At 54.1% G+C, this 26,134-nt stretch overlaps 1 protein-coding gene across 1 annotated transcript in view; it reads right to left on the bottom strand.

Moving 5' to 3' along the window:
• Positions 1-197: 197 nt before the first annotated feature.
• The window catches only part of tfr2 (transferrin receptor 2), a gene marked incomplete at its 3' end in the record, with an annotated part of 41,678 nt that continues 15,741 nt past the window's right edge, over positions 198-26,134 (bottom strand). The window contains exons 5-17 of the mRNA XM_080184913.1: positions 25,923-26,031; positions 24,486-24,608; positions 20,927-21,043; positions 18,022-18,161; positions 16,458-16,636; positions 12,813-12,936; positions 9,849-9,924; positions 9,188-9,251; positions 6,364-6,431; positions 4,985-5,061; positions 4,165-4,249; positions 1,744-1,971; positions 198-338 (exon numbers count right to left, since the gene is read on the bottom strand). Of these exons, the coding sequence (XP_080041039.1) occupies positions 198-338; positions 1,744-1,971; positions 4,165-4,249; positions 4,985-5,061; positions 6,364-6,431; positions 9,188-9,251; positions 9,849-9,924; positions 12,813-12,936; positions 16,458-16,636; positions 18,022-18,161; positions 20,927-21,043; positions 24,486-24,608; positions 25,923-26,031 (1,531 nt within the window). The remainder of the gene's footprint in view (positions 339-1,743; positions 1,972-4,164; positions 4,250-4,984; positions 5,062-6,363; positions 6,432-9,187; positions 9,252-9,848; positions 9,925-12,812; positions 12,937-16,457; positions 16,637-18,021; positions 18,162-20,926; positions 21,044-24,485; positions 24,609-25,922; positions 26,032-26,134) is intronic.

Raw genomic sequence — 26,134 nt, 5'->3', positions numbered from 1 at the left:
CTGCTGTCAGACTTTTGAATGGACCTACCTCGCATTAAGTTGATCTTTCTCTACACCCTCGCTATGACTGTAACACTACATTCTGCACCCTCTCCTTTCCTTCTCTATGAACGGCATGCTTTGTCTGTATAGTGCGCAAGAAACAATACTTTTCACTGTATCCCAATGCATGTCCCAATAACGAATCAAATAATTACCCTCATTATCTTGTCGTTGTAGATGCGATTGAGCCTCTCATTTCCCTCATCCGAGGTGCTGATGAGGTTGCTGAGTCTCTCCGCTGAACGGATGAAGTCTCCCCTGGCCGAATATAACCACTGGAGGGTCAGGCTTCGATTCTGACACACCCGTAAAGAGGGGAGCGAGAGAAAGGAGGGAGGGAGGGAGAGAGAGAGAGAAACGAGGGAGGGAGCGAGAGCGAGAAAGAGACACAGGGTGGAGGGAGGAAAATGAGAGATCAGTTAGGAGGCATTCTTTTTAAATCTGTTTTCTAATACAAATATTTATTATCTCATTCTTAGCCCTTGAAGGTCTCCTCTACACTGTCCCCCCCCATTCCAGGACAGGTACAGCACAGGGTTAGATCCAGAGTAAAGCTCCCTCTACACTGTCCCCCATCAAACACTCCCAGGACAGGTACAGCACAGGGTTAGATACAGAGTAAAGCTCCCTCTACACTGTCCCCCCCCATCAAACACTCCAGGACAGGTACAGCACGGGGTTAGATACAGAGTAAAGCTCCCTCTACACTGTCCCCCATCAAACACTCCCAGGACAGGTACAGCACGGGGTTAGATACAGAGTAAAGCTCCCTCTACACTGTCTCCCCATCAAACACTCCCAGGACAGGTACAGCACAGGGTTAGATACAGAGTAAAGCTCCCTCTACACTGTCCCCCATCAAACACTCCCAGGACAGGTACAGCACGGGGTTAGATACAGAGTGAAGCTCCCTCTACACTGTCCCCCATCAAACACTCCCAGGACAGGTACAGCACGGGGTTAGATACAGAGTAAAGCTCCCTCTACACTGTCCCCCCATCAAACACTCCCAGGACAGGTACAGCACGGGGTTAGATACAGAGTAAAGCTCCCTCTACACTGTCCCCCATCAAACACTCCCAGGACAGGTACAGCACGGGGTTAGATACAGAGTAAAGCTCCCTCTACACTGTCCCCATCAAACACTCCCAGGACAGGTACAGCACGGGGTTAGATACAGAGTAAAGCTCCCTCTACACTGTCCCCCATCAAACACTCCCAGGACAGGTACAGCACGGGGTTGGATACAGAGTAAAGCTCCCTCTACACTGTCCCCCCATCAAACACTCCCAGGACAGGTACAGCACGGGGTTAGATACAGAGTAAAGCTCCCTCTACACTGTCCCCCATCAAACACTCCCAGGACAGGTACAGCACGGGGTTGGATACAGAGTAAAGCTCCCTCTACACTGTCCCCCCATCAAACACTCCCAGGACAGGTACAGCACGGGGTTGGATACAGAGTAAAGCTCCCTCTACACTGTCCCCCCATCAAACACTCCCAGGACAGGTACAGCACGGGGTTAGATACAGAGTAAAGCTCCCTCTACACTGTCCCCCCATCAAACACTCCCAGGACAGGTACAGCACGGGGTTAGATACAGAGTAAAGCTCCCTCTACACTGTCCCCCATCAAACACTCCCAGGACAGGTACAGCACAGGGTTAGATACAGAGTAAAGCTCCCTCTACACTCAGATACCTTCAGTTCATCGGAGAAATCCTGGAGCTGTGTGAGGTAGTTGAGGGTCACGTCGCTGTAGACCTGGTAGTTGAGGTGGAGTCGATCGTTGTGAGTCAGCAAGATGGCCATCTGACCCATGACCTCTGCCACGGCCCTGCTGACGTCCGCCAGCCTGCCATTGAGGCGACTGTTCAGCGCCTCGTAAGTGTCTTCCTGGGTGTTGAGGAACCAATAGTTGTTCTTGAACTATGGCGGGGGGGGGGGGGGGGGGGCAGTAAACAGAGAGAGAGGGTGACTGTGGGGGGGTTGTTGTTAGTACCTTGTCAAAACTAGCCAGCAGCGCGCCACACACCCCGTCCCAGGCCTGCGTGGCCTACCCTCTGGACTCAACGACAAGTCTCGCGATGCCGGGTTCGAATCCGACACGATAATTTGGAATCACGAGCTTTCGGAGCACTGCTCCTTCCATCGGGTGAGTGTCTGTGTTGACACCCGGTGTCCCCTTCAAGTGGTGGTACAGTGGGTTAGCACTGCTGCCTCGCGGCGCCAGGGACCCGGGTTCGATTCCCGGCTTGGGTCACTGTCTGAGCGGAGTCTGCATGATCTCCCCGTGTCTGCGTGGGTGTCCTCCACAGTCCAAAGATGTGCAGGTTAGGTGGATTGGCCATGCTAAATTGTCCCTTAGTGTCCAAAGATGTGTAGGTTAGGTGGATTGGCCATGCTAAATTGCCCCTTAGTGTCCAAAGATGTGTAGGTTAGGTGGATTGGCCATGCTAAATTGCCCCTTAGTGTCCAAAGATGTGTAGGTTAGGTGGATTGGCCATGCTAAATTGCCCCTTAGTGTCCAAAGATGTGTAGGTTAGGTGGATTGGCCATGCTAAATTGCCCCTTAGTGTCCAAAGATGTGTAGGTTAGGTGGATTGGCCATGCTAAATTGCCCCTTAGTGTCAAAGATGTGCGGGTTAGGTGGATTGGCCATGCTAAATTGCCCCTTAGTGTCCAAAGATGTGTAGGTTAGGTGGATTGGCCATGCTAAATTGCCCCTTAGTGTCCAAAGATGTGTAGGTTAGGTGGATTGGCCATGCTAAATTGCCCCTTAGTGTCCAAAGATGTGCGGGTTAGGTGGATTGGCCATGCTAAATTGCCCCTTAGTGTCCAAAGATGTGTAGGTTAGGTGGATTGGCCATGCTAAATTGCCCCTTAGTGTCCAAAGATGTGTAGGTTAGGTGGATTGGCCATGCTAAATTGCCCCTTAGTGTCCAAAGATGTGCAGGTTAGGGGGATTGGCCATGCTAAATTGCCCCTTAGTGTCCAAAGATGTGTAGGTTAGGGGATTGGCCATGCTAAATTGCCCCTTAGTGTCCAAAGATGTGTGGGTTAGGTGGATTGGCCATGCTAAATTGCCCATTAGTGTTCGGAGAACGAGCTTGGGTAAATGCACGGGGTTAGGGTGGGATTGTATTCGGTGCAGACTCGTCGATGGGCTGAACGGCACTGTAGGGATTCTATAACCCCCCCCCCCCCCCACCTTGGCTTGCCGTGTCGGTGGTAGTCACGAGTTGGAGGTGCCGGTGTTGGACTGGGGTGGGCACAGTCAGATGTCCCACAACACGGGGTTCGAACCCAGCTGGTGTGTTTGGAATCGCCAGCTTTCGGAGCGCTGCCCGTTCCTTGGGCGGGTCTTGGCGTTGGCGGCATGCGCTCGGACCGGCATTGGACACGCACCACCCTCCCCCCCTCCCCCAACCGCGTTAACGAGGCAGGCTCAGCAAGATCCCACAGAAACACCACCACGCTTTACAATGCGCGATGCCAGCTGTTCACTGAGAGTTATTGGACTCAGGAATGGTGGGGGTCAAAGGGAGTGGGGAGGGGGAGGGGGACGCGGAAGGTGGGGTGGAGAAGTGAGGGAGGGTGTGGTGGGGAGGAAGTGAGGGAGGTGGGGGGTAGGAGGCAGGGGGGTGAAGCGTGGGATGTGGGGGGCTGGGGAGAAGTGTGGGAGGAAGGAGGGGGAAGTGTGGGAGGCGGGTGAGGGTGTGGGGTGTGGCAAGGTGGGGAGAGGGCAGGGGGGTGTGTGGGGGGTGCGCGGGGGGGGTGCGCAGGAAGGGGAGGGGTAGGGTGGGGGAGTGCGGGAGGGTGGGGCAGGGGAGGTGAGGGCGCAGGGGGCAGGGGGAGGGCGCGGGGGGGGCAAGGGGAGGGCGCGGGGGGGCAGGGGGAGGGGGCGGGGGGGCAGGGGGAGGGCGCGGGGGGGGCAGGGGGAGGGGGGGTAGGGGGAGGGCGCGGGGGGGTAGGGGGGAGGGCGCGGGGGGGGTAGGGGGAGGGCGCGGGGGGGTAGGGGGAGGGCGCGGGGGGGTAGGGGGAGGGGGGGAGGGCGCGGGGGGGTAGGGGGAGGGTGGGGGGGGTAGGGGGAGGGGGGCGACTCCAGTGTCTGTCACTAACCTCACGGAAGCTGAGTTCCATGGCGGGGACCCCAGCGAAGGCCGTGAACGGGTAGGCGCTGCTCTCCATGGTGAGGGGCTTCAGGCTGTGGGGAGGAGATGGAAAGAAATTTGTCTCAGGCCCGAGGGGTATTTCCTCTCTCTGTAACACAGCCCACGGTGTGACTCCCATTATCCCAGCAGGGGCTCGCTGCGTTACCTGTCCGCCCCTCCGTGCTGGCTGGCGAGGTTACAAAATAAGCGCACCACTGCTTCCGTCGTTGCGAGGGACTTTACGCAGTTTGCTCCCCCCCCCCACAACACCCACCCCGGTGTCCCAGGCATCCCCACTGACACCCACTCAAAATCCCTTTCCCAGCTTAACAATCTCACTTCTCCTCAAACCTTAACTTTGGCCCGGTGGTTAGCGATCACAAGGACCTGGGTTCGAACCCCCGGCTTTGGGTCACTGTCTGTGCAGAGTCTGCACGTTCTCCCCATGTCTGCGTGGGTTTCCTCCAGTTTCCTCCACAGCCCGAAAGGAATACTGATCACATTCGTAAAATCATGGAATCCCAACAGCAGGAGGCCATTTGGACACTAAGGGCAATTTAGCATGGCCAATCCACCTAACCACTGTCTCAAACCTTCCCCCCACCATTCCCAGCTCGATCCATCCTTTCACCACCCCCCTCTACCCCTACCCCTACCAACCCTCCCTTCCCACACCCCACTCCCACACCAACACCCCCCTCCCCACCCCCCTGACCCCAACACCACCACCACCACCACCCGCCCCACCCTCCTCATTCGTCCCGCCCACAGCCCCGATGGTACCGTACATGCTGCCGATGCCTTGAGGATCTTGCTGGACCATCTGGCTGTAGATACTCCGATCGTTCCACTTGGGGCTGTCGACCTGGAACAGCGAGGGAGACCTGAGATCCAAGGGTCCCGCGCCACCCCGATACCTCCCCCCTCCCTCGCCCCGTCCCCGCATCCTGTGAGTCTCAACCCCCTCAATACGTTTCGGGAATCGATGAGTTTGAAGTTTATTTATCTGTATCGCGAGTCGGGTGACGTTAACGCCGCAATGAAGTTACTGTGAAAATCCCCTGGTTGCCACGCTCCTGTTTGGGTCACACCGGGAGGGAGAATTTAGCACGGCCGGTGCGCCCTAACCTGCGGGCCTTTCGGCCTGTGGGAAGGAAACCGGAGCACCCGGAGGAAACCCACGCAGACACGGGGAGAATGTGCAGGCTCCAACAGTCGTGCTGGTTTTGGGGTATCGGTCGTGCTAAATTCTCCCTCTGCTGACTTGCAGATCGGAGCAGAAGAAAGGGTTACAGTTGGCGTCAACAGGGCCTAAAATTCAGGCCTTGCGCAAGTGGCCACGGTTCCCCCTTTGGGCCTCAGGCTGCCCTGTCCCGAGGGTTCCTCTCTGCTGATGCCTCGCTTGGGACTCCGTCTCTGCTCTTTGGGCCAGAGATTCCCGGGGTGGTCGCGGCCTCATCGCTTGACCTCCGGAGGGCTGATCCCTCGTTGCCTCAAACCCCAGGGCCAACTGAGGCCTGGCCGGGAGCCTGTCCTCTGTAACAGGTCGTCGGGGTCTCGGTGGTGGGGTGGGACGTGGTGGGGGTGGAGTGGAGTTCCGGACAAGGGTTAATCCCATAGAATCCCTACGCTGCAGGAGGAGGCCATTCAGCCCATCGGGCCTGCCCCGGCGACAATCCTAACCAGGCCCTGCTCCCGTAACCTCACGTCTTTACCCCACCGATCCCGCTAACCTACTTATCCCGGGACACTGAATCCGGAAAAGATCTGGGGTGGGATTTGAGGGCCTCCGAAGCCTCAATCTCCCGCCTGAGGTCAGCAAACCTTCCCATCGTCGCCCTTTCCGATGGCAGGCGGGATGATAAAATTCCGACCCTGAAACTGAACCCTTCCCGTGTGGTTGGATCGGGATCAGGCGGAGTAATGCTCAGTACCCGTCCTCTCAAACGCCTCTCTCCCAACTTAATACCGGAATCTTAACGAGGTACTTAGATGATTCGAGAGGGGGGGCGACGGAGAGAGAGAGAAACTCGTTCCCGGTTTTACGGGGTGTCAGGGCCCAGACGGAGCGTGAGGCCGGCGGTGGACCGGCTGAAGGGTGCCGAGAACAGGATCGATGGGCAGAACGGCCTTCCTCTTGCCCAGGGTCCCGTCGGGGGTCACGTACCTGCTTGATCGCCGTCTCGATCAACTTGTGAAGGAGCGGGCTGGACTCGGTGTGAAGCCTGTCGTCCCCTGGAACGACGAACGGAACCTCGGTCAGTTTCTGACTTGCTGAATCCGGAACGACTTCCGTGCAAAGGGACGAGTGGTGAAGGCCGCGAGAAAGGAAAGCTTTCGGGATCGGGTTTTACGCAGAGTTGTGTGAAAAGTAGGCTGCAAAGCCTGAACTAGGCCACCGTTACAATTTGGTTCTGGTTTGTTTAGAGTTGTAAAAGGCAGGCTGCAAAGCCTGAACTAGGCCACAATTAGATTTTAATTATGGTTTCTATCGAGTTGTAAAAGGCAGGCTGCAAAGCCTGAACTAGGCCGCATTTAGATTTTAATTATGGGTTCTACAGTATCATAAAAGGCAGGCTGCAAAGCCTGAACTAGGCCACAATTACTATAATTCTGGTTTCTATAGAGTTGTAAAAGGCAGGCTGCAAAGCCTGAACTAGGCCACAATTTAGATTTTAATTCTGGTTTCTACAGTGTTGTAAAAGGCAGGCTGCAAAGCCTGAACTAGGCCGCAAATAGATTTTAATTCTGGGTTCTACAGTGTCGTAAAAGACAGACTGCAAAGCCTGAACTAGGCCACAATTATTATAATTCTGGTTTCTATCGAGTTGTAAAACGCAGATTGCAAAGCCTGAACTAGGCCTCAATTAGATTTTAATTCTGGTTTCTACAGAGTTGTAAAAGGCAGGTTGCAAAGCCTGAACTAGGCCGCAATTAGATTTTAATTATGGTTTCTATCGAGTTGTAAAAGGCAGGTTGCAAAGCCTGAACTAGGCTGCATTTAGAATTTGGTTCTGGTCTATTTGGATTATTATTGGGATGAAATAGGGGCACACCTACCCTACAGGCCTGAGCAACCTACCACAGCCGCCAAGGGACGAAGGGAGCTCGGAGGCCCAAAAGCCTGAGGACCTAATGGGACATGGGTCGAGAAGGAACCTGCCTGAGGTATTTTTGGGTGGGCCTTCTTAGGTTGTGTCCTGAGTGGGAAGACTGCTGACTTGAACTGGGGGGAGGGCGGGGGTGGGTGGTGGGGGTGCGTGAAGTACAAGGAACATGTGCTGACCTCCGGAAACTTCTCTGGGACGCTCAGGGTTCGCTGACAGGGTTGACTGGAACAGTTCCCCTTCCCCATCCTGGCGAACGCAAGGCAGGCTTGGGGCCTACCTGGGGATTAGCAGGACGGGAGATCCAAATGTATTGTACACTCAGGTAGCTGAGGGTCCAACAGACAAGGACGGTGTGGAAACGAGAATCACAGGGATGGTATCGGGGGGAGACAGACCGAGGAGGGGGGGGGGTGCAGAGAGAGACAGAGACCAAGGTGGTGGGGGGGGGGGGGAGGGTGGGGAAGAGAGAGACCGAGGCGGTGGGGGGGAGAGAGAGAGAGACTGAGGGGGGGGGAGGGAGGGAGAGAGAGACTGAGGGGGTGGGGGGGGGGGGAGAGAGAGACTGAGGGGGGTGGGGGGGGGAGAGAGAGACTGAGGGGGTGGGGGGGGGGAGAGAGAGACTGAGGGGGGGGGGGTGGGGAGAGACTGAGGGGGGGGGGGGGGGAGAGAGAGACCGAGGCGGTGGGGGGGAGAGAGAGAGAGACCCGGGGGGGGGGCAGGGAGAGAGAGAGAGAGAGAGAGAGACTGAGAGGAGGGGGAAAAGAGAGACAGGGAACAAGAAGTGACCCCATACCCTGGTAGATGGGGGCAATTTCTCTTTTATTTATTTGGGGGACACGGGGCCTCGCTGGGCTGGTTCCAGCATTTATCGCCCATCCCTAGTTGCCCCTTGGGGGGCAGTTGAGAGTCACCCACATTGGCTGTGTCTCTGGAGTCACATGTAGGCCAGACCGGGGTAAGGACAGCAGATTTCCTCCCTAAAGGGAACCAGATGGGTTTTCCGACACTGGGCCTTCAGTAGATTCTTAATCCCAGATACTTTTTATTGAATTCAAATTCCACCGTCTGCCGTGGCAGGATTCGAACCCGGGCCCCCCAGAACATTAGCCGAGTTTCCTGGATTAATAGTCTAGTGACGATACCACTCGGCCAGAGCCTCCCCTCTAAGTGGGAGACATTGTCGGAGAGTTGGGGGAAATAGGAAACGATATGGACCTCAGGGAACCAGGTGCAGGTACCCTGGTTCCAGGGCGCCCTCTGCCCCGCTGGACTCTGGGAAGGGGCGCCCTCTGCCCCGCTGGACTCTGGGCCGGGCGCCCTCTGCCCCGCTGGACTCTGGGACGGGCGCCCTCTGCCCCGCTGGACTCTGGGACGGGCGCCCTCTGCCCCGCTGGACTCTGGGCCGGGCGCCCTCTGCCCCGCTGGACTCTGGGCCGGGCGCCCTCTGCCCCGCTGGACTCTGGGCCGGGCGCCCTCTGCCCCGCTGGACTCTGGGAAGGGCACCCTCTGCCCCGCTGGACTCTGGGAAGGGCACCCTCTGCCCCGCTGGACTCTGGGAAGGGCGCCCTCTGCCCCGCTGGACTCTGGGAAGGGCGCCCTCTGCCCCGCTGGACTCTGGGAAGGGCGCCCTCTGCCCCGCTGGACTCTGGGAAGGGCGCCCTCTGCCCCGCTGGACTCTGGGAAGGGCGCCCTCTGCCCCGCTGGGACTCTGGGAAGGGCGCCCTCTGCCCCGCTGGGACTCTGGGAAGGGCGCCCTCTGCCCCGCTGGACTCTGGGAAGGGCGCCCTCTGCCCCGCTGGACTCTGGGCCGGGCGCCCTCTGCCCCGCTGGACTCTGGGAAGGGCGCCCTCTGCCCCAGTGCATTCTGGGTTGGACACTTACCCAGGACGGCTTTATCCAGGCTGAAGTAGGCCACGGCCTTGAGGTGCATCATGGTCAGGTAGCCCTGTGGATGGAGACAGAGGCTTTGTCAAAACAGCCAGCCATCTTACAGGAGCCGCAAACTTGCAGACTCTGCCCCTTCCTCCCCCGTCCCCACCCTTCCCCTACAGACCACACCACTTCCTTTACAAATCTCACCCCTTCCTCTACTGGTACCACCCCCTCTTTCCTGGCCCCACCCCTTCCTCTCTTTGCCCCACCCCTTCCTCTCTTTGCCCCACCCCCTCCTTCCTGGCCCCACCCCTTTCCACACTCCTCCCCTTGGACTGGCTCCACCCCCTACTCTCCTGGCCTGACAACTCCCACTGGGCTCCCCCCCGCCACCCCCCACCACCTCGGTTGGCCGATCCCGTCTCCTCTTCGCAATGATCCCCCCACCCCCCCCTCCAGTGCCGGCCCCCCGCCCTATCTGACCCCGGCCTTACCCATCCTGGCCCCAAACCCTGCCCTGGCTCTTGCATCACTGGCCCTGCCCATCCCAGCAACCCCCCCCCACCCCCACCGCACTCCCCAAATCCATCCTTCACAACCCCACCCACCTCTCCAGGCCCCATTCCCCCCAGCCCCCCCACCCCGAGCCTTCCCTCTCCCTCCGTCCTACCTCCAGCCACTCCGTGGCCCCGACACTCCCGAAATCTCCGGCGTCCCAGCTCGCGAAGAGGATGCTCCTCCGGGGGCTTGAACCCTGATGGAAGGAGGCCACGGTTACTAGGGCGACGGAGGCTGGCGTGCGCTGATGCCGCGGGGATCAGTCGGGGGGATTGGCAGGGTGGTGGTGGTGGGGGGTGGGGGTGAGCAACATGTTCCAAATCAACCCGGGCCTCCTCACCCTGGAAACCAACCTGGCAAACAACCTCAGCCAAATCAGCCACTAGGCGCCAAACAACCGGCGGCTCTCTTCTCCGGCGGTGTAAATTGTTGTGAGAGTTTGAAATTTGGTATTCTTGCTTTTGTCCCCGGTGAGTGAGGCCCGACTAACCCCGTTCCACGGGGGCGGCTCTGGTGACAGACGGAGGCCCCTCGTGGAATGAGTGTTTGGGGTCTGCGCATCCACGAGGGGGAGGCAGGGGAGGGCCGGGGGGTGGGGGGGGGGGGGGTTGGGGAGGGGAGGGGGTGGTTTGAACTGTAACAGCGAGAGGATTTGAGACAGGATAGGGATGTTTAGCTGCAATTGTACGGGGTGTTGCTGAGGCCACACTGGAGTATTGAGAGCAGTTTTGTCTCCTTATCTGAGGAAGGATTTCCTCACTATAGAGGGAGCGAGCGAGGGTTTACCAGGCTGATTCCTGGGACGGCAGGTCTGTCATACGAGGGGAGACTAAGCCGGTCGGTTAAGAGGTGACTTAATAGAACCATAGAACATTACATCTCAGGAACAGGCCTTTGGCCCTTCTTGCCTGCACCGAACCATTTTTTTGCCCAGTCCCACTGACCTGCGCCCGGACCATATCCCCCCACACCCCTCTCATCCAGGTACCCGTCCAAATTTTTCTTAAATGTTAAAAGTGACCCGGCATTTATCCGGCAGCTCATTCCACACTCCCACCACTCTCTGCGTGAAGAATCCTCCCCTAATATTCCCTTTAAACTTTTCTCCTTTCACCCTTAACCCATGCCCTCTGGCTTATTTTCTCCCCTAGCCTCAGTGGAAAAGCCTGCTTGCATTCACTCTATCTACACCCATCAAAATCTTATACACCTCTATCAAATCTCCCCTCATTCTTCTACGCTCCAGGGAATAAAGTCCGAACCTATTCAATCTCTCTCTGCAACTCAGCTTCTCAAGTCCCAGCAACATCCTTGTGAACCTTCTCTGCACTCTTTCAACCTTATTTACATCCTTCCTGTAACTAGGTGACCAAAACTGGACACAATACTCTATACGAGACTAAGAGAGGCATACAAGATGATTAGAGGGTGGACAGTGAGAGCCTTTTCCTCGGATGGTGACGGCTAACACGAGAGGACGTGGCTTTAAATTAAGGGCTGATAATTATAGGACGGATGTCAGAGGTAGGTTCTTTACTCAGAGGGTAGTAAGTAAATGGAATGCCCTGCCTGCTGCAGTTGTGGACTCGCCAACTTTAAGGGCGTTCAAATGGTCAGTGGATAGGCATATGGATAATAGTTTAGGTTAGAGGGTCATTAGATTGGTTCCACTGGTCGGCGCAACATCGAGGGCCGAAGGGCCTGGACTGCGCTAGAATGTTCTATGTTCTACATTCACTGGAGCTTAGAAGAGGATCTCATAGAAACTTATCAAATTCTAACAGGGGTACATTCAGAAACAATGATGGTGAGGGGAGTCCAGAACTAGGGGGGCATAGTTTGAGGATAAGGGGTAAACCTTTTAGGACTGAGGTGAGGAGACATTTCTTCACCCAGAGGTGGAATTCACTCCCACAGGTGGCACAGTGGTTATCACTGCTGTCTCCCAGCGCCAGGGACCCGGGTTCGATTCCCAGCTTGGGGTCACTGTCTGTGTGAAGTTTGCACATGCTCCCCGTGTCTGCGTGGGTTTCCTCTGGAAGCTCCGGTTTCCTCCCACAGTCTAAAGATTGGTGGATTGGCCGTGCTAAATTGCCCCTTAGTGTCCAAAGATGTGCAGTTTAGGTGGATTGGCCATGCTAAATTGCCCCTTAGTATCCAAAGATGTGTAGGTTAGGTGGATTGGCCATGCTAAATTGCCCCTTAGTGTCCAAAGATGTGCAGGTTAGGTGGATTGGCCATGCTAAATTGCCCCTTAGTGTCCAATGATGTGCAGGTTAGGTGGATTGGCCATGCTAAATTGCCCCTTAGTGTCCAATGATGTGCAGGTTAGGTGGATTGGCCATGCTAAATTGCCCCTTAGTGTCCAAAGATGTGCAGGCTCGGTGGATTGGCCATGCTAAATTGCCCCTTAGTGTCCAAAGATGTGCAGGTTAGGTGGATTGGCCATGCTAAATTGCCCCTTAGTGTCCAATGATGTGCAGGTTAGGTGGATTGGCCATGCAAAATTGTCCCTTAGTGCCAAAGATGTGGAGGTTAGGTGGATTGGCCATGCTAAATTGTCCCTTAGTGCCAAAGATGTGCAGGTTAGGTGGATTGGCCATGCTAAATTGCCCTTTAGTGTCCAAAGATGTGCAGGTTAGGTGGATTGGCCATGCTAAATTGCCCCTTAGTGTCCAAAGATGTGCAGGTTAGGTGGATTGGCCATGCTAAATTGTCCCTTAGTGCCAAAGATGTGCAGGTTAGGTGGATTGGCCATGCTAAATTGCCCTTTAGTGTCCAAAGATGTGCAGGTTAGGTGGATTGGCCATGCTAAATTGCCCCTTAGTGTCCAATGATGTGCAGGTTAGGTGGATTGGCCATGCTAAATTACCCCTTAGTGTCCAAAGATGTGTAGATTAGGTGGCGAAAAGGAAGATGATGTTCTGAGGGAAGGCTAAATATTAGTTGGAGAGGGGGAGGAAGAGGAGGGTAGGAATGGAGAGGAGATCGGCGTGGGGGGGCTAGCACAGAGCAGATGGTCAGAATGGTCTGGCTCTCAGTGGAGGAAGCAGTGACACCATTCCGGGTAAAATGCTTACCATTTTCCACCATTTTTGAAAATGCGTGGGCGAGTTCCAAAAGAATGGCAGTTCCCACACCTGACTTGGCCGCTCCCTTGCTCCAGGCATCTCTCTGGGCACCAAAGATGATATATCGATCTACAAAGGAGGAGGAGAAAACACCATAGTGTTACACTGAGTGAGACACTGTCTGCTGTTAGATACAGAGTAAAGCTCCCTCTACACTGTCCCCCCATCAAACACTCCCAGGACAGGTACAGCACGGGGTTAGATACAGAGTAAAGCTCCCTCTACACTGTCCCCCCATCAAACACTCCCAGGACAGGTACAGCACGGGGTTAGATACAGAGTAAAGCTCCCTCTACACTGTCCCCCATCAAACACTCCCAGGACAGGTACAGCACGGGGTTAGATACAGAGTAAAGCTCCCTCTACACTGTCCCCCCATCAAACACTCCCAGGACAGGTACAGCACGGGGTTAGATACAGAGTAAAGCTCCCTCTACACTGTCCCCCATCAAACACTCCCAGGACAGGTACAGCACGGGGTTAGATACAGAGTAAAGCTCCCTCTACACTGTCCCCCCATCAAACACTCCCAGGACAGGTACAGCACGGGGTTAGATACAGAGTAAAGCTCCCTCTACACTGTCCCCCCATCAAACACTCCCAGGACAGGTACAGCACGGGGTTAGATACAGAGTAAAGCTCCCTCTACACTGTCCCCCCATCAAACACTCCCAGGACAGGGACAGCACGGGGTTAGATACAGAGTAAAGCTCCCTCTACACTGTCCCCCCATCAAACACTCCCAGGACAGGTACAGCACGGGGTTAGATACAGAGTAAAGCTCCCTCTACACTGTCCCCCATCAAACACTCCCAGGACAGGTACAGCACGGGGTTAGATACAGAGTAAAGCTCCCTCTACACTGTCCCCCCCATCAAACACTCCCAGGACAGGTACAGCACGGGGTTAGATACAGAGTAAAGCTCCCTCTACACTGTCCCCATCAAACACTCCCAGGACAGGTACAGCACGGGGTTAGATACAGAGTAAAGCTCCCTCTACACTGTCCCCATCAAACACTCCCAGGACAGGTACAGCACAGGGTTAGATACAGAGTAAAGCTCCCTCTACACTGTCCCCCCATCAAACACTCCCAGGACAGGTACAGCACGGGGTTAGATACACAGTAAAGCTCCCTCTACACTGTCCCCCCATCAAACACTCCCAGGACAGGTACAGCACGGGGTTAGATACAGAGTAAAGCTCCCTCTACACTGTCCCCCCATCAAACACTCCCAGGACAGGTACAGCACGGGGTTAGATACACAGTAAAGCTCCCTCTACACTGTCCCCCCATCAAACACTCCCAGGACAGGTACAGCATGGGGTTAGATACAGAGTAAAGCTCCCTCTACACTGTCCCCCCATCAAACACTCCCAGGAGAGGTACAGCACGGGGTTAGATACAGAGTAAAGCTCCCTCTACACTGTCCCCCATCAAACACTCCCAGGACAGGTACAGCACGGGGTTAGATACAGAGTAAAGCTCCCTCTACACTATCTCCCAAAAGAGATTGTCATCGACTTCAGGAAGTGTAAAGGAGAACATGCCCCTGTCTACATCAACGTGGATGAAGTAGAAAGAGTCGAGAGCTTCAAGTTCTCAGCAGCAACTTATCCTGCCCCCCCACCGTGCCGACAGTATCGTTAAGAAAGCCCCACCAATGCCTCGACTTTCTCAGAAGACTAAGGAAATTTGGCATGTCCGCTACGACTCTCACCAACTTTTACAGATGCCCCATAGAAAGCATTCTTTCTGGTTGTATCACAGCTTGGTCTGGGCTCCTGCTCTGCCCAAGACCGCAAGGAACTACAAAAGGGTTGTAAACGGAGGCCAATCCATCGCACAAACCAGCCTCCCATCCATTGACTCTGTCTACACTTCCCGCTGCCTCGGGGAAAAGCAGCCAGCATAATCAAGGACCCCACACACACCCCGGACATTCTCTCTTCCACCTTCTTCCGTCGGGGAAAAAGATATAAAAGTCTGAGATCATGTACCAACTGACTCAAAAGCAGCTTCTTCCCTGCTGCTGTCAGACTTTTGAATGGACCTACCTCGCATTAAGTTGATCTTTCTCTACACCCTAGCTATGACTGTAACACTACACTCTGCACCCTCTCCTTTCCTTCTCTATGAACGGTATGCTTTGTCTGTATAATGCGCAAGAAACAATACTTTTCACTGTATCCCAATACATGTGACAATAATAAATTAAATGAAATGAGAGGCAGGAGAGGGGTGGAGTGAATTTGAAATGAGGATGGGAAGGTTTGCAGTCGGTTGGGGAAGGCCAGTGCACACTGACTGGTGAATAGCAGTTGGTACAAGTGACCCAAGAGAGAACAGGGTGGTGACATGGCGGCACGGTGATACAATGGTTAGCAATGGTGCCTCACAGCGCCAGGGACACAGGTTCGATTCCCAGCTCAGGTCACTGTCTGTGTGGAGACTGCACCTTCTCCCCGTGTCTGCATGGGTTTCCTCCGGGTGCTCCGGTTTCCTCCCGCGGTCTAAGGATGTGCCGGTTACATGGATTGGCCATGCTAAATTGTCCCTTAGTGTCCAAAGATGTGCAGGTTAGGTGGATTGGCCATGCTAAATTGTCCCTTAGTGTCCAAAGATGTGCAGGTTAGGGTGGATTGGCCATGCTAAATTGTCCCTTAGTGTCCAAAGATGTGCAGGTTAGGTGGATTGGCCATGCTAAATTGTCCCTTAGTGTCCAAAAATGTGTAGGTTGGGTGGATTGGCCATGCTAAATTGTCCCTTAGTGTCCAAAGATGTGCGGGTTAGGTGGATTGGCCATGCTAAATTGTCCCTTAGTGTCCAAAAATGTGTAGGTTGGGTGGATTGGCCATGCTAAATTGTCCCTTCGTGTCCAAAGATGTGCAGGTTAGGTGGATTGGCCATGCTAAATTGTCCCTTAGTGTCCAAAGATGTGCAGGTTGCGTGGATTGGCCATGCTAAATTGCCCCTTAGTGTCCAAAGATGTGCAGGTTAGGTGGATTGGCCATGCTAAATTGCCCCTTAGTGTCCAAAGATGTGCAGGTTAGGTGGATTGGCCATGCTAAATTGTCCCTTAGTGTCCAAAGATGTGCAGGTTGGGTGGATTGGCCATGCTAAATTGCCCCTTAGTGTCCAAAGATGTGCAGGTTAGGTGGATTGGCCATGCTAAATTGTCTCTTAGTGTCCAAAGATGTGCAGGTTAAGGGGATTGGCCATGCTAAATTGTCCCTTAGTGTCTAAATATGTGTGGGTTAGGTGGATTGGCCATGCTAAATTGCCCCAGGGATCAGGGGAACTGGGAGGGTACGTGTGTGGGGTTATGGGAATCGGGCCTGGGTGAGATTGTGGTTGGTGCGATCTCGATGGGCCGAGTGACCTCTTTCTGGACTGTTGGGATTCTATGATGCTATGTTAATGGGGGAGCGGGGGGGTGGGGTGGCGTATGGAGGGTCGGTCGTTGGGGGAGATGGTGAGGGTGGCGACAGAGAGAGAAAGAGAGAGAGCGTGTGGGGAAAATGATGGCTTTGACCAAGGGACCAATCACCCCAAGGTGTCCCCCCCCCCGACCCCCACCCACACTCACCCGGTTCCGTGAACCCTTCAATGGAACCAAAGACATTGCTGATCACCGTGGAAACCATGCGGTTGGTGACGCCCAGTTGCAGTCGGCCTTCGAAGTTCTGGAAGCCTGGGCCTAGTCTGTAGGTGACGGAGGAGTGGCGCCCTCTCCAGTCCTGAGGAACCTCGTTCCCGCCCATCTTGCTGCAGTGTCCAGAGGGAGAAGGAGAGAAGGGGAGACGGAGATTAGAGTTCCCCTCCTATCCTGAAGTGGGGGGGGGTGCCTGACAGTGGAGGGGAGGGGGGTGCGTGTACGCAAGGGGGTGGGGGTATTCCTCCTCCGCCAGCACTCGCCCAGGAACCCCCCGCTGTAAATACTGACACACTCCCTACCCCCACCCACCCCGGGGATCCCCCCCCTGTAAATACTGACACACTCCCTACCCCCACCCACCCCGGGGACCCCCCCCTGTAAATACTGACACACTCTCCCCACCCCCCCCAGGGATCCCCCCCCCCCCCCCCCCGTAAATACTGACACACTCTCCCCACCCCCCTGGGGATCCCCCCCTGTAAATACTGACACACTCTCCCCACCCCCCCGGGGGTCCCCCCCTGTAAATACTGACACACTCCCTACCCCCACCCACCCCGGGGATCCCCCCCTGTAAATACTGACACACTCTCCCCACCCCCCCCCCCCCGGGGATCCCCCCCTGTAAATAGTGACACACTCTCCCCACCCCCCCGTAAATACTGACACACTCCCTACCCCCACCCACCCCGGGGACCCCCCCCTGTAAATACTGACACACTCCCTACCCCCACCCACCCCGGGGACCCCCCCTGTAAATACTGACACACTCTCCCCACCCCCCCCGGGGATCCCCCCCCCCCCCCGTAAATACTGACACACTCTCCCCACCCCCCTGGGGATCCCCCCCTGTAAATACTGACACACTCTCCCCACCCCCCCGGGGGTCCCCCCCTGTAAATACTGACACACTCTCCTCACCCCCCCCCGGGGATCCCCCCCTGTAAATACTGACACACTCTCCCCACCACCCCCCGGGGATCCCCCCCTGTAAATACTGACACACTCTCCCCACCACCCCCCGGGGATCCCCCCCTGTAAATACTGACACACTCTCCCCACCACCCCCCGGGGATCCCCCCCTGTAAATACTGACACACTCTCCCCACCACCCCCCGGGGATCCCCCCCTGTAAATACTGACACACTCTCCCCACCACCCCCCGGGGATCCCCCCCTGTAAATACTGACACACTCTCCCCACCACCCCCCGGGGATCCCCCCCTGTAAATACTGACACACTCTCCCCACCACCCCCCGGGGATCCCCCCCTGTAAATACTGACACACTCTCCCCACCACCCCCCGGGGATCCCCCCCTGTAAATACTGACACACTCTCCCCACCACCCCCCGGGGATCCCCCCCCCGTAAATACTGACACAATCTCCCCATCCCACCAGGATCCCCCCCCCCGTAAATACTGACACACTCTCCCCACCCCCCCCTGTAAATACTGACACACTCTCCCCACCCCCCCCCACTGTCAATGCGTTACCTCAAGAGGTTCTGAGCAGCGGTGGCACTGATCGGCTGTGCCACAATCCGGGGCAAAGCAGAGGAGTTGATTGGAGGAAATTGCGTGTGGTTGAATGATGGGAAGCCGGGAGTGAACGGATCGCCCGTTCCCCGATGGACCTGGACCGGAAAGAGAGAGGCAAGAGATGAACAGAGTGAGATATACACTTTGGACACTAAGGGGGAATTTAGCATGGCCAATCCACCTAACCTACACATCTTTGGACACTAAGGGGCAATTTAGCATGGCCAATCCATCTAACCTGCACATCTTTGGACACGAAGGGACAATTTAGCATGGCCAATCCACCTAACCTACACATCTTTGGACACTAAGGGGCAATTTAGCACGGCCAATCCATCTAACCTGCACATCTTTGGACACTAAGGGGCAATTTAGCATGGCCAATCCACCTAACCTACACATCTTTGGACACTAAGGGGCAATTTAGCATGGCCAATCCATCTAACCTGCACATCTTTGGACACTAAGGGGCAATTTAGCATGGCCAATCCACCTAACCTACACATCTTTGGACACTAAGGGGCAATTTAGCATGGCCAATCCATCTAACCTGCACATCTTTGGACACGAAGGGACAATTTAGCATGGCCAATCCACCTAACCTACACATCTTTGGACACTAAGGGGCAATTTAGCACGGCCAATCCATCTAACCTACACATCTTTGGACACTAAGGGGCAATTTAGCATGGCCAATCCACCTAACCTACACATCTTTGGACACTAAGGGGCAATTTAGCACGGCCAATCCATCTAACCTGCACATCTTTGGACACTAAGGGGCAATTTAGCATGGCCAATCCACCTAACCTACACATCTTTGGACACTAAGGGGCAATTTAGCATGGCCAATGCACCTAACTGACACATCTTTGGACACTAAGGGGCAATTTAGCATGGCCAATCCACCTAACCTACACATCTTTGGACACTAAGGGGCAATTTAGCATGGCCAATCCACCTAACCTACACATCTTTGGACACTAAGGGGCAATTTAGCATGGCCAATCCACCTAACCTGCACATCTTTGGACACTAAGGGGCAATTTAGCATGGCCAATCCACCTAACCTACACATCTTTGGACACTAAGGGGCAATTTAGCATGGCCAATCCACCTAACCTACACATCTTTGGACACTAAGGGGCAATTTAGCATGGCCAATCCACCTAACCTACACATCTTTGGACACCAAGGGGCAATTTAGCATGGCCAATCCACCTAACCTACACATCTTTGGACACTAAGGGGCAATTTAGCATGGCCAATCCACCTAACCTACACATCTTTGGACACTAAGGGGCAATTTAGCATGGCCAATCCACCTAACCTGCACATCTTTGGAGTGTGGGAGGAAACCCACACAGACACGGGGGCGAACATACCGACTCCACAGAAACATGACTGCAATTATTTTTCAATGAGAGATTTTTTTTTAATAAACTCCGTGGTGGGATCTGAACCCTTGAATGACCAGCTTCAAGTTGGCAGGTCCGACCCTGCGGTTTTCTGCCCAATACGCACACCCTTCAGATCACCCCAGACACTCTGTGTCCACCAGCTGTACTTGGATTGATGGAGATGAACGCAGGGTGTATCTGTGGACCCCAACCCCTGCTGATTTAACCCTTTCACTCCTGCTGGGCGTTCCCTGGCTGGGGGACAGGGCCAAGTACAGAATGTAGTTAGCCCAGTACAGGCGTGGCGAAGGCACAGCTTGTGGAGATGGTGGTGTTGGACTGGGGTAAACACAGGGAGAAGTCTCACAACACCAGGTTAGAGTCCAACAGGTTTACTGGGTAGCAAACTAGCTTTCAGAGCACCGTTCCTTTGTCAGCCTAGCGCAGAGTTCTGATCACAAACAGGGCACATACAGGGACAAAATACTGATTACAATGCGAGTCTTTAGAGTGTGTTGTGAGACTCCTTATGAAGGTGCAATTTCCCAGGGAACACAAGGATTCATCACTCACACTGCAGGCACAGCAAGTCTGCAGAGGGATCTGGATAGGCTGAGTGAGTGGGCGAGGACCTGGCAGATGGAGTACAATGTTAGCAAGTGTGAGGTTATCCACTTTGGTAGAAATAATAGTCGGAGGGATTATTATTTAAAAAGCGAAGAGCTGCAGCGTGCTACGGTGCAGAGGGATCTGGGCGTCCTTGTGCACGAGTCACAAAAACCCAGTCTGCAGGTGCAGCAGGTGGTCAGGAAGGCGAATGGGATGCTGGCCTTCATAGCGAGGGGGATTGAATATAAAAGCAGGGAGGTCTTGCTGCAACCGTACAGGGCACAGGTGAGGCCGCAGCTGGAGTACTGTGTGCAGTTTTGGGCGCCGCACTTGCGCAAGGATATTTTGGCCTTGGAGGGAGTGCAGAGGAGGTTCACTCGGCTGATACCGGAGATGAGGGGGTTGGACTATGAGGAGAGATGAAATAGACTGGGTCTGTACTCGTTGGAGTTTAGAAGGATGAGGGGGGGATCTTATAGAGACGTATAAGATAATGAAGGGGATGGATAGGGTAGAGGTAGAGAGATTCTTCCCGCTCAGAAAGGACAGCAGGACTAGAGGGCACAGCCTCAAGATAAGGGGGGGCAGTTTAGATCGGAGTTGAGGAGGAACTTCTTCACTCAAAGGGTGGTGAATCTCTGGAATTCTCTGCCCGTTGAAGTGGTGGAGGCTGCCTCGCTAAATATATTTAAGACACGGGTAGATAGGTTTCTGATAGACAGGGGGATTAAGGGGGAGAAATCGGGAAAGTGGAACTGAGCCACGACAGATCAGCCATGATCTTATTGAATGGCGGGGCAGGCTCGAAGGGCTGGATGGCCGACTCCTGCTCCTATTTCTTATGTTCTTACGTGTCCGGATATGGTGGTGAAACCGGGCAGGCCAAGGCCCCTGGGATACTGCGGAATGTCGGAGGGATCCGGGTAGATGAGAACACCGATCGCCCCCTGTTGTTCAGCGGAGGCCACCTGCAAAAGGCAAACAGAACCATGAGCACCCAGCCAAAAAAAACCCCCCTCAACATCAACTTCTGGTCCTCATCGCTCTCTGCAATCCCCCCAACCTTTGTGTTGTCTGCAAACTTGCTCATCGAGCCAGTTCCATTTCCCTCCAAATCGTTGATATGTATGTATTACAAATAGCCAAGGTCCCAGCACGGATCCCTGAGGAACGCCACGCGTCACAGCCCTCCATTCAGAAACACGCCATTCCACTGTCTTCACTGACTAAGCCAGTTCCGTATCCATCTTGCCAACTCACCTTTGATCCCGTAGAACATTACAGCGCAGGACAGGCCCTTCGGCCCTCGATGTTGCGCCAACCTGTGGAACCAATCTCATGACCCTCGAACCTCAACTATTATCCATATGCCTATCCGCTGACCATTCGAATGCCCTGAAAGTTGGCGAGTCCACAACTGCTGCAGGCAGGGCATTCCACACCCTTACTACCCTCTGAGTAAAGAACCTTCCTCTGACATCCGTCCTATAATTACCACCCCTTAATTTAAAGCTCCGTCCCCTTGTGTTAGCCATCACCATCCGAAGAAAAAGGCTCTCACTGACAACCCTCTGATCATCTTGTATGCCTCAATTAGGTCACCTCGTAACTTTCTTCTCTCCAATGAAAATAACCTCAAGTCCCTCACCCTTTCCAATTTATGGGGGTCCACAGGGGGTAAAAAAACTACTACCCAGGCCTCCCTCTGACGATTTCCTATATCCGGTCCCATGAGGGACTTGTCAAGGCCTTAGTCCATGCACACACCATCCACCACCAAACCCTCATCACTCATCTTCTGACTGTCCACTTTGCCCCTCGTAATCTTGTAGACTTCTGTCAGGTACCCACCCCCTCCACTTCTGTCATTCCAGTGAGAACAAACCAAGTTTCTCCAACCTCTCCTCACAGCTAATGCCCTCCATATCAGCAAAATCTTTTCTGTAACCCTCTCCAAAGCCTCCACATTCTTCTGGTAGTGTGGGCGACTAGAATTGAACACTATATTCCAAGTGCGGCCTAACTAACGTACTTTAAAGCTGCCACATGACTTGCCAATTTTTGAGCTCAGTGCCCCGGCCGATGAAGGCAAGCGTGCCGTATGCCTTCTTGGCCACCTTCTCCACCTGCGTTGCCACTTTCAGCGACCTGTGTACCTGTACGCCCAGATCCCTCTGCCTATCGATGCTCTTAAGGGTTCAGCCATTAGCTGTATATTTCCGATGAGTGTTAGACCTTCCAAAATGCATTGTCTCACATTTCTCCGGATTAAACTCCATCTGCCATCTCTCCGCCCAACTCTCCAACTGGTCTATATCCTCTGATGGTCCTTATTGCTATCTGCAAATCCACCAGCCCAAACTTACTCATCAAACCAGTTACGTTTTCCTCCAAATCACTTGTATATATTACAACAGCAAAGGTCCCAGCACTGATCCCTGAGGAACGCCACTTGTCACATTCAGAAACGCTCCCTTCCACTGCCACCCTCTGTCTTCTACGACCAAGCCTGTTGTGTATCCGCCTTGCCAGCTCACCTCTGACCCCCTGCGACCTCACCTTCTGTACCAGTCCGCCATGAGGGACCTTGTCAAAGGCCTGACTGAAGTCCATGGAGACAACATCCACCGCCCCACCCTCATCAATCATCTTGGTCACTGCCTCGAAAAATTCGATCAAGTTAGTGAGAGACGATCTCCCCTTCACAAAACCATCTCGCTAGTACGTCCACTTATTTCTAAGAGGGAGTAAATCCTGTCTCGGAGAATCCTCTCCAATAATTTCCCGACCACTGACCTCAGTCTCACCGGCCTGTAATTACCTGGATTATTCTTGTCCCCCTTCTTCAACAAAACAACAACATTGGATATTCTCCAATCCTCTGGGACCTCCCCTGGAGGATACAAAGATTTCCCTCAAAGCCCCAACAATTTCCTCCCTTGCCTCTCTCAGTATTCTGGGATATATCCCATCAGGCCCTGGGGACTTGTCCACCTTAATGTTATTCAAGAACCCCAATACTACCTCCTTTTTGAGATTGGCACGACTCAAAATATCTACACATCAACTGGATTCCTTCAAAGAGCGAGTAGGAATGGCATGGTGGCCCAGTGGGTTAGCCCTGGTGCCTCACAGCATCAGGGATCTGGGTTCGATTCCCGGCTTGGGTCACTGTGTGTGTGTGTGTGTGTGTGTGTGTGTGTGTGTGTGTGTGTGTGTGTGTGTGTGTGGAGTCTGCACATTCTCCCCGTGTCTGCGTGGGCTTCCTCCGGGTGCTCCGGTTTCCTCCCACAGTCTGGAAGACATGCTGGTTAGGGTGCATTGGCCGTGCTAAATTCTCCCTCAGTGTGACCCAAACAGGCGCCAGAGTGTGGTGACTAGGGGAATTTCACAGTAACTTCATTGCAGTGTTAATGTAAGCCTGACTTATGACACTAATAAATTAAAAAAAAGAAATCTGCCCAATCATAGAATCCCTGCAAAGCAGAAGGAGACCATTCAGCCCATCAAGTCTGCACTGACCACAATCCCACCCAGCCCCTATCCCCATAATGCCACACATTTACCCTGCTCATCCTTCTAAATTATGCATCCCTGGACACTAAGGGGCAATTTAGCATGGCCAATCCACCTAACCTGCACATCTTTGGACACTAAGGGGCAATTTAGCATGGCCAATCCACCTAACCTGTACATCTTTGGACACTAAGGGGCAATTTAGCATGGCCAATCCACCTAACCTGCACATCTTTGGACACTAAGGGGCAATTTAGCATGGCCAATCCACCTAACCTGTACATCTTTGGACACTAAGGGGCAATTTAGCATGGCCAATCCACCTAACCTGGACATCTTTGGACACTAAGGGGCAATTTAGCATGGCCAATCCACCCAACCTGCATATCTTTGGATACTAAGGGGCAATTTAGCATGGCCAATCCCCCTAACCTACACATCTTTGGACACTAAGGGGCAATTTAGCATGGCCAATCCACCTAACCTACACATCTTTGGACACTAAGGGGCAATTTAGCATGGCCAATCCACCTAACCTGTACATCTTTGGACACTAACGGGCAATTTAGCATGGCCAATCCCCCTAACCTGCATATCTTTGGACACTAAGGGACAATTTAGCATGGCCAATCCACCCAACCTGCATATCTTTGGACACTAAGGGGCAATTTAGCACGGCCAATCCACCTAACCCGCACATCTTTGGAGTGTGGGAGGAAACCGGAGCTCCCGGAGGAAACCCACACAGACACGGGGAGAACATGCAGACTCTGCACAGTCAGTAGCCCGAGATAGGAATTGAACCCGGGTCCCTGGCGCTGTGAAGCAGCAGCGCTAACACACTGCGCCACGTTCTATGTTCAAATTTACTGAAATGAAATTGGAACCACCAACCTTCTCGGCAAAGCTGATTTGTCCAACTCGCACAATCACGATGTTATTTTCCACACTGACCCTCATCCTGCGCAGTCTATCAAAATCATCTGCGGTTCCGTAGTGAGCGTAGATTAACCCTCCCTGCAACAGATAGAAGGCAAGTCACATACAACCGGTTAGTATTCAATATTCTTCTGAGTGACTGGAATATCATAGGGTTAGATACAGAGTAAAGCTCCCTCTACAATGTCCCCCATCAAACACTCCCAGGGCAGGTACAGCACGGGGTTAGATACAGAGTAAAGCTCCCTCTACACTGTCCCCCATCAAACACTCCCAGGACAGGTACAGCACGGGGTTAGATACAGAGTAAAGCTCCCTCTACACTGTCCCCCATCAAACACTCCCAGGACAGGTACAGCACGGGGTAAGATACAGAGTAAAGCTCCCTCTACACTGTCCCCCCATCAAACACTCCCAGGACAGGTACAACACGGGGTTAGATACAGAGTAAAGCTCCCTCTACACTGTCCCCCCATCAAACACTCCCAGGACAGGTACAACACGGGGTTAGATACAGAGTAAAGCTCCCTCTACACTGTCCCCCCCATCAAACACTCCCAGGACAGGTACAGCACGGGGTTAGATACAGAGTAAAGCTCCCTCTACACTGTCCCCATCAAACACTCCCAGGACAGGTACAGCATGGGGTTAGATACAGAGTAAAGCTCTCTCTACACTGTCCCCTCATCAAACACTCCCAGGACAGATACAGCACGGGGTTAGATACAGAGTAAAGCTCCCTCTACACTGTCCCCCCATCAAACACTCCCAGGACAGGTACAGCACAGGGTTAGATACAGAGTAAAGCTCCCTCTGCACTGTCCCCCCATCAAACACTCCCAGGACAGGTACAGCACAGGGTTAGATACAGAGTAAAGCTCCCTCTACACTGTCCCATCATCAAACACTCCCAGGACAGGTACAGCACGGGGTTAGATACAGAGTAAAGCTCTCTCTACACTGTCCCCCCCATCAAACACTCCCAGGACAGGTGCAGCACGGGGTTAGATACGGAGTAAAGCTCCCTCTACACTGTCCCCCCATCAAACACTCCCAGGACAGGTACAGCACGGGGTTAGATACAGAGTAAAGCTCTCTCTACACTGTCCCCCCCATCAAACACTCCCAGGACAGGTACAGCACGGGGTTAGATACAGAGTAAAGCTCCCTCTACACTGTCCCCCCATCAAACACTCCCAGGACAGGTACAGCACGGGGTTAGATACAGAGTAAAGCTCCCTCTACACTGTCCCCCCATCAAACACTCCCAGGACAGGTACAGCATGGGGTTAGATACAGAGTAAAGCTCCCTCTACACTGTCCCCCATCAAACACTCCCAGGACAGGTACAGCACGGGGTTAGATACAGAGTAAAGCTCCCTCGACACTCACCGTGACGGTATCCTTTGGGCTGTAAGCGAGGTAGGCGCTGGCATCGAGTTGGATTTCCTCACGGGATGTCCCGTTGGTATTCACCAGCCGCAGGAAACTCGGGTAAGACCTACAGTCGGAATCAGAGGTCAGAATTCATTGTTCCACCACTGGACTGTCTCAGACACTGCTCTATGAAGAGAGGCTGAATAGACTGGGCCTGTACCCGTTGG

Source organism: Carcharhinus amblyrhynchos, unplaced genomic scaffold, assembly GCF_965287045.1.
Source record: "Carcharhinus amblyrhynchos unplaced genomic scaffold, sCarAmb.v2.hapA chromosome_1030, whole genome shotgun sequence".
Lineage (NCBI taxonomy): Eukaryota > Metazoa > Chordata > Chondrichthyes > Carcharhiniformes > Carcharhinidae > Carcharhinus > Carcharhinus amblyrhynchos.
The sequence above is the reverse complement of the archived record's forward strand: the minus strand, read 5'-3'. Positions and strand labels throughout refer to the sequence as shown.